The sequence below is a fragment of the Sycon ciliatum genome, unplaced genomic scaffold (genome assembly GCF_964019385.1).
Source record: "Sycon ciliatum unplaced genomic scaffold, ocSycCili1.1 SCAFFOLD_2580, whole genome shotgun sequence".
In the NCBI taxonomy this organism is placed as follows: domain Eukaryota; kingdom Metazoa; phylum Porifera; class Calcarea; order Leucosolenida; family Sycettidae; genus Sycon; species Sycon ciliatum.
Window position 1 is genome coordinate 1 of NW_027044505.1, and position 9,000 is coordinate 9,000.

At 47.6% G+C, this 9,000-nt stretch overlaps 2 protein-coding genes across 2 annotated transcripts; one reads left to right on the plus strand and one right to left on the minus strand.

Annotated features, from left to right (window-relative positions):
- Nucleotides 1-3: 3 nt before the first annotated feature.
- Nucleotides 4-5,149, plus strand: LOC135830384 (FERM domain-containing protein 5-like; the record flags this gene model as incomplete). The annotated part of the gene is given in 6 exon segments (XM_065342644.1): nt 4-111; nt 562-828; nt 1,505-1,707; nt 2,861-3,002; nt 3,220-3,366; nt 4,244-5,149. Coding segments are annotated over 6 exon segments (1,038 nt in total), but the record flags the coding sequence as incomplete, so codon positions are not given.
- Nucleotides 5,150-7,688: 2,539 nt separating this feature from the next.
- LOC135830383 (cGMP-inhibited 3',5'-cyclic phosphodiesterase 3A-like) lies at nt 7,689-9,000 on the minus strand (the record flags this gene model as incomplete). The annotated part of the gene is given in 1 exon segment (XM_065342643.1): nt 7,689-9,000. A coding segment is annotated over 1 exon segment (652 nt), but the record flags the coding sequence as incomplete, so codon positions are not given.

Genomic DNA, 9,000 nt, shown 5'->3' on the forward strand with positions numbered 1-9,000 from the left:
CAGATACCACTGGAAGAGATGATGCGTAATCGCACTGCCGACCGGAGCCTGGACAGCTCGATGCAGGATGTTACGTCTGTGGCGCCGGATCAGGACAAAGCCAGTATGCTGGTACGACTTACTAGGACCAGATTATCCTATACTGTAATTTGCTGTCAACATTTTGCTGTGTGTCCGGGAGTTCTTTTGCAATTTCCCTACAGGTAGGCCACGGTGTCTGCACTACTACTTGTAGATGGGTACAACGTAGTTTTGGCGACAGTCAGATTTGAGAAATTATCAGTGGTATCAGTGACAGGAATTCTTTTGCTAAAACAACACCAGTGTCGCCGGTATAAATGTAGTACACTGTACAGTACCCTGTGGCACCAACGTATACCACTTACCTGCAAGCTGCGATACTGGGATCGATGAAAGTCTGCATCGTTCTTGAGCACAGCACACCAGCTTTTTTTTGCCGTTATAGCACATGCACACCAGGGCACAGTGTGCCAGGCGTTGCACCCGAGGACACTTGCGCACATCCTTGGTTCCTGCCATATGCTCATTTCTCTTGTGTAGGTTCATCTTGGTACACCTGCTCCGAGTACAGCCAACATCCCGCACCCACTGTACACGACGGTACCCGGCGGTGATGACGACTTGGAACCGGACTATCAGGAGCTGAACAACGCAACGCTGAAATCTCGCACGGCACCCGCGCTCGAGCCCGAGGGCGCCTCTCTGGCTGCCGCATCCGAGCCACCATCGCCGAGCCTGGCGGGCGGAAGGGACTCGGCATCTCCCACGGCCCGTGATCCGACAACCGGTGAACCAATGTACAATGAGGTATGTCACACACACGTGTGTGTGTGTATGTATGTGTGTGTGTGTACGTGTGTGCGTGTGTATGTGTGTGTGTGTGTGTGCGTGCGTGCGTGCGCGTTCTGTATTCGTTGCTGTGTTTCGGAGATTAGTGTGAAATGATTCTAATGAGCACCCATGTCACGGTCGCATTTATTCACTTAAGATTTTGTTTCTTGATGGCATAACAATGAAATGCATATACTTCGAAGTATCCAACAAAATGTTGGAATGTAGGCCTTGGAGCATGGCGTAAATGATTTTAGCTCAGATGGATATGCTATTTGTACTGGTTGCGACTGAAACCTGACCTAGTGAATTATAATGCCACAGGGGCATTCTAGGAGTATATGTCATTGCGGTTTCCAAAGGCTGAATACCATGAACTCTGGGCAGCTTGGGGAACTCTGCTATGTTTGTATCTGACAGGCCACAACTGCACTTGTTGCTGTTACCGCCGTTGTCGTTGTAGATTATTGCCGAGTGCTTCTGCTTCTGCTTATGCTTCTGCCGCCGCTGCTGCTGCTGCTGCTGTCGTTGCTGCTGCTGCTACTGCTGCGGATATTATAATTTCAACTGGGGACCCAATCCGGCTATATACTCGTACTTGGCTGATATGTATGACATGGACATTATCACCTTTATCTTGTTCTTTCTTTAGATTCCCAATGATATTCCAAAGGTTTCCGTTCCACCAGCTGCAGTGGCAACGTCACACACCTCTGTATCGTCCCAGGCAACTGAAGATCCAAACTACGAAGAAGTGCCTGAGAAGCCCCAGTCAACATCAGCTGCTGTTGATATCGTTGTGACAGTCAGCTCACCGATGGGTGAAACCAAGTCTGTTCACAGCACGAGCGAGGGGTAAGAGGTAGTGTTATCGATCCAGCCATGCAATGCCGCACTCCTATGATCATTCCGCCCAGACCCTCCATTTTGAGAGCTGTGGGTGGGTGAGCGAGGGGGGGGGGGAGGGGTATACGTTACCATCTTTCATTAATTTCAGTTGTGAAGAAAGGGAAGGGAACGGGTTGTAAATGTACATACAGTGAACCGAATGGTGAGGTTGTCGTACCGGTATGATCCTTCAAAACGTCAGCATGCTGAGTTGCAGGACGAGCACAAGTGACGGAGTCAGTTGGTTGCGTCAGTGAGATAGCTGTGGCGTGGTTCGGCGTACCGGTACAACTTTCCCCGATATCCCAAACCCATGCAATAAGGCAACACTGCCTGTTTGTTCTTCAACATTAAATACACCAATCCGATCCAATCCAACCCCAACAGGACAGGATGATGGTAGAGATGTTGCTGATGGCAGATCTTGATTTTGACAGGTCGCGAGGCGAAACAATTAACATTTTTCTTCACAGCGGACACACAACTGCAGTTCACACAGCGTCCCTTCTTACCACATCCACAGCAGTAGCGCGGCATTCTCACGAATCGAATTGGGGATTGTCGAGCAGAGCTCTGTGCAGATCTTATTACTATACTATTTTACAACAGATCATCGATAACAATGGGAAACTGCAGCCCACGCACGACAGAGTGTTTCAAGCATGACATAGTCGGATATGGTGACGAATCATAAATACGGATATTTTTGCTTCCTGGCTTGAGTGTCATTTTGCCCAAGCCTCGCTATCTCAGAGAATGCAATACTGTAAAAGCAGAAATTTTCCGTGGTGTTTTATTTTCGGTAACTTCGGTGCCGACAACTATTACCGAAAATAAAACGCACCGAAAATTTTGGTACAACCTGTACTGTATACATTTTAGTGCTAGTACACTTACCTGGAAAACGGGTTTTACCGAAAATTTCCCTCCACCGAACCGCCGATTTTGGAGAATACCGAAAATACTACACCACCGAAAATTTCTGCTTTTACAGTATAATTATTGCGTTTCTCTTCTTCTCACTCTCTCTCTCTCTCTCTCTCTCTCTCTCTCTGTGCCCCCTCTCTCTCTCACTCCCCCCCCCCCCCTCTCTCTCTCTCTTTCCGTCTTCTGTGCTAAGGTCCGGTAAAACCAGTCCAGCGGCCAGTAAAGTCAGCGTTGACAAAGTGGCAGAGACATCAACAGAGCACAGTAACACTGCTGCAGATCAGTCTGTCGCTGCAGCACCCAAGGCCTCCCATGTCTACTCGATGCCCACACCGGTAAGTCTTCATGAACTGTGCTGCCGCCGCTAATTCTCTTGCTGTCGTTTTCTGCTGGAGAATTCTACCATCTTCCTCTTTTAGCCATAAATCATGTTAGTGCTCACCATTTTCTATCGAGTTGCGTGTGATATTATTATCAGTGAGGCATGCAGATTGATCATTACCCACTCACCTATATTGCTGTTGATCACCATTTGGAATTCCTCTTTTGCAGCGGAGTGAGAGAGGCGGCTCAGATAATGATGAGGCTCCGTCACTAGGTGGCTCAACGCATGGTCTTTCCGGCAGCCAGGGTCATCTCATATCACCCGACGTTATGGAGCTGATGGCAGAACTCGGCATTGAAGAGAACGAGAAGAAAGTAAGAATGATGATTAGATGGTCGCGTAGTTTTTTTAAGAAGTTGACAGGTATGTTTGTGCTATACCATATGAGAGAAAACAAATTATGATGATATGGCGATATGGCCAACGTACAAACTGAACACACACACACACACACACACACACACACGCACACACACCATTTGACCATTTGACGCCCATCGCCAGAGGCGATGATAGCGATGCTACAGCAGAAGCCATAGCAACTTGTGCGGGAATTGCACCATTCAACAGCTTGCAAGGCTGAAGAATTGACCGCCACAGTTCAGCCTGGTCTACACCACACAGCTATGAAGTGGCTTTTTCTGGCCAGTGAATCCCTACTTTTTGATCTTTTTTCATTTTTTTCCCGCACACACCACATACTCCAGCATGCACTGGCTGTTGGTAACCCCACCCAGGAAAATGAAAGAAAAGTTACATACACACACACACCTTGAAACCTTGAAACTGCCACCTAAAGGTGATGCAGTGCCTCAAAGAGGCAAGGAGGGCAGAGTTACTTCTTGCATTTGTGTTGAGCCAGGTACTGGAGACGTGTGAACTTCCGAGAGCAGGTCGGGCATGGGATGGTGCGGCGCTCGGAGCTAGAGCTGCATGTTCTGCGGTTGCAGTTGCAGTTGTGCCGGCGGTGCCCAGCTTTGCTCCGGAAAAAGAGGTCACAGGTGTGGCAGTGGTAATGACATTGGCTGCAAACAGGTGGCACACACACACACACACACACACTCACACACACACACATACACACACCACACGCGCACGCACACACACACACACACACACACACACACATGCACATGCACTGGAACTAAGTTTAATGTACCGGGCCCTATGTCCTGCTGATGTGATGTTCAGGATGAGGATGACGACGTCCAGAAGGAGAATGACGACAAGGATGAAGAAGATGGCGGGTCGGCAGAACCGGACACGTTTGAGGCAGATCCATTCTCACAGCCCGATGCCACTCAGTACGCTGTTGGAGAAAGATGTGTCTCACCCATTTCAGGCAGTGGCCTGGCTGAGTAGGTGAAATCTCTCTTGCAAAACAGCTCCCTTTAGTTGATTGGGTATCGTGTGGTATGGTAGCTATGCGTACGTTCCTGTAACCCTGCTGCTGTTACAAGCACTATGGCCACTGCACGTACCCTCCGCTTAGACAGTTACTCTCCTAGAGACAAGCCAGTTGTTGATCACCTGCCTGACATATGTGCATACTCATCTTGGCTGGAATGAAACCTGGCTGCAGCTAAAACGTCACCGTGAGCAAGCAACTACTCACGTGGCATAGTAGAATTTGAACGTGGAGCGCCCTGCTGTACATGACTGGGCGCCAACTTTATGAGAACCACATGCACGCAGCATACGCCTATCTCTCTTGAAGTCATTGTGCTCTTTCTCCCACTGATGTTTTGAAAACTGCTGAAGACAAACGTAACTACCGTTTTAAAAAATGCCTCCCCCAACAGAAAAATGCCTCTAATTATGACCAAACCGGACTACGCCACTTACAGCACTCCCTCGGCTACATTCCTTGCCAGCACTTGCTCTATTTTTGATTCAGGCCCGGGGTGCCGTGACATGTTTGCATGCGACAGCATCCAAGCTGTCTTTTTTCTTTTTTTTCTGTGATATTCTCCAATCCCTCCCTCATAACCCCTTCTTGATTGCGACCATTGTTCTCGAATGTTCTGGCGTTGTCATCATCGTCCTTGTATCCGGTTCTAAGTTCTAAGATATTGTGCCAATGGGTGAATAGTTTGATGGCCTGTTCGTTTCTGGTGGAGCACTACATACGTTGGGTGCTGCTATTTTGTTGAACTTGTGACTCTGTCTAAAGCAATGTTTACAATGTAGCTTGTGATTGCATGGGACCATTACCAGTGAGAGTGGCGATAGCTTGTTGAGGCCATCTACATGATTGTACTGGCTGTGTCTGGTTGGGTGATAGCAACATGACCGTACTGTTCCACTGCGTCCTGCATGCATGTTACTTGCTACACTGTGGAAATCGAACTGAAAACTGCATGAGCTGAGGAGCAATTCAGAAGCACTTCACATCAATGACAGCCAGATATGGCAACATTCGCCCACAATACACTGTGTCAGTGCAGTGCAGAGTTGAGTTCAACCATTTCAGTCCATTATACTGTATGTCAGCGCCTATAAAGCCATGGCCTTATGCCGGTACAGGTATTCGAAACACCGCTGCTTTCCTAGCTATTTTAGATGCAAAATGACTCACCCACTACGCCACGCCATAAAGGTCAAAGTCCACACAGAAATTTCAATCTCAATCCACTTGTTTGCCCTTCCTGCTGGGCTATGAGTGCGTTAGTACAGTAACTTTACGAATTCCTTTATTTTTACAAAACATACTACAAATGTCATCTCATTCAGGAAGCCATGGCTTTATAACTGAGACTGGGTTTATAATCGAATATACCACCATGGCTTTAAAGGTGCGGACATACGGTAATAGTCTGCTTTCATGATGCTGTGAGTGTGACATTGTTATAGTGACGTGTAAGTAAACTGTGAACTCAACTACATGTACTTACTTACTTACTTCACAATAGTCTGTGCCTTGATGAGCAAACCATCACTGCATTAGTGCCATGAATGCAAGCACGGTGACCCAGTATGTCAGGCAGTAATGCCACTAATGCAGTAATGGCTGGCCGGGACAGCAATGCTGCACACAGTCACCATGGTCACAGCCTCCTTACAGAGTCAGCGCAAAGAAGAACAGTATAACAATAATTCAATCATATTTTAACATCACCAAGGCAAGTGTACATAGGGGATTACCAGTGCCCCGAAAATACCAGTCAGTAGTAGGTGTGCCCTTGAACGGTAGATCTACAATACTATTACTAGACTATTCTACAGGCAGTGCACACTTATGTAGTGGGACTGTGAACTCAGTCAGAGGGCAGTAACCAGAGGACTCCAGTCTAGTGAGTCTAGTCTAGGAGGAGGGGGCTTTCACGACTGCCAAGCACGCCCTGCACTGTATAGTAACTCCCTGCACTGTATAGTAACTCACTTTAACACGCCATGACTGACGTGATGAAACTGACAATGACGTTCAATCATCTATTTAATATCAAGAGTACATACCCCCCCCCCCCCCCCCCCGTTATCAGTTATGTACTCTTGCTATTGTGGTTTGTTGTGTTGCACCTACCACCGGCACGGACGGTACCATGCCTAGCTACTGAGCTATAGGCTACCACAATTGTTCTACAATCATAATAATTCACCACGTATGTGTGCGGGTTACCACATGTAGTATCTGAAGACTGTTTCTTCTTTGTGCTGACTCTGTAGTGTACTTTTTACTACTACTACTAGTAGTACTCCTGTCTGACTACTGCCTGGTAGATTTACATGGTATGCCAGGCCTGAGTAATCGTGGTATAAATACTATACGGAACTACCGCCATGATCACTGACGTATAGAGTCTATTTGTGACACCAAGAGGACAATCATAAACACTGTAAAAATCAAGAGTACCATAACCCCCTATGTACTCTTGCCAGTCTTGGTGATGTTATGATACAGCCTACACTACAGCCTACACAGGTACTGGCTGGCTCACATAACACTCCTGCCAAAGAAAAACACCTGGATTTGCTGGCACGTGCTTTGGCCAAGACAAAATGGACAATCCACATACATGATTGTACAATCATCATAGAGGCGCCCAGCCACTTTTTGGCTTGCAAAATGCCCTAATACATGTACCACAGCAATGATAATAATTATAGTGCTGCTCAATGATATATTATCACGCGTACCGTACACGCTGGGCACTGACAGTCTGTGCAGCCATAGACCTGCGAACACTGCACTGGGCTGTGAATTGAATGAAGTACGAAGTAGGGAACAAACTTGACTCACATGGCCAGATTTCATTCAGCAGCACAATGATGCAACACACACACACACCCATTATGCACACCACACACACACACGCACACCCATTATGCACACACACACACGTCCAATATGCACACACACATGCACGCGATCCCCCACAGAGCCAGAGAATGGTCATGCAGGCCTCCTCAGAGAGGAAAACAGGAAAGAGCAGGCTCGCATATCCACACATCGCAGGAGAGAGAGAGAGAGAGAGAGAGAGAGAGAGAGAGAGAGAGAGAGAGAGAGAGAGAGAGAGAGAGAGAGAGAGAGAGAGAGAGAGAGAGAGAGAGAGAGAGAGAGAGAGAGAGAGAGAGAGAGAGAGAGAGAGAGAGAGATAGGTGGCAGGCTACCAGTATTCACAGAGGACAGTCGGCGTTGACAATCATGAAATCACAGATGCAGCGTTCAATACACTACAGAAACCTAAAGACATTCCAAAATTCAACATGAGAGAAAAGACAGCTATTGCCAGGTCATGGAGGGGCAGCAGTGGAAGGGTTGCTTGACGATACAGCAGCTAGGTACGACAGCATCATCACTAGTCGACACTAAACAGACCTATGCAGTAACAAAGTATCCAGAGATAAAAATGATACGACACTCAGCACATAAAAAATATATAATAGACACTCGGTACGACACTAGAGCTTGGGTAAAGAGTGTAGACAACAACGACGATGACAAGGGAAAAAGGACAACGCAGGTTCGATAGGCAGTGCAGAGAGTGCACAGGGATTAACGATCTCAATGCGAAGAAGACAAGTCAAGAGCTGCAGGTTTTGTCAATGGAGACGGTCGGCACAGATACACACATCATGAGCCGTCACCGTGCTAAATAAAAGTCATCTCAAGACAAGGAAAATATATACAGGTAAGTCTCAAGTCATCTCTCTCTTTCTTTCTCTCGGGGACACTTCATAAACATGCCGTGCCCGCCATACAGAGAGAAGTGGATAACATGACTACTTGGTGCACTCGCATAACACGTCACTGTTCCAATAATACAAGTTCAAGTCTCATTCAAGCCGAAGCGATTTACACTTCCATGGGCGCCGGCGACGAAAATAATTCGTCTTCACGCTTCTTTTTCTCTTCCTCCTCTTTCTTCATCACGTTTTTCCAGAAATTCTCATTGTCTTGAGCATTCTTGACAATCTGACTGACAACCATGCTGTGGAGCTCTCCTAAGGTGCTCTTTGCTTGATCATCACCGCAGGTGCTGGCAGCTGCAGCTTCTTCTACATTCTCGTCCAGGTCATACGTCTCATTAAGCTCATACGGACCGGGCATGAAGCCAGCACTAGCGTACGCCGCCAGGAGCGGCTGCAGGAGGTTCACGATGAACGACGTCTGCAGTTTGGGCAGGAGAGGGTTGTGCCTATCCATGTACGGTGAGATCTGCAGGTCCAGCTTTGCTTCCTCTTCACCTTGGTCATAGAACTCTTCGCAGATCAGGTAGGCCCACTTGCGATACAACGGGCCACACTTGGCTGGCCCGTTGATGTCCGCCAGCTTGATGCACATCTGCATGACGCTAAGACGATCTTCGCGTGTCTTCATGAAGATCTTGCCGTTGGACACATTCGCCTTGAACGTGCGGATCATGTCGAAATGCTTGGCCAGATCTGTAGCAAGTATCATCTCCAGGGACAGGAACCGAAGCACGCGTATGTCGGCCGCCGGCATG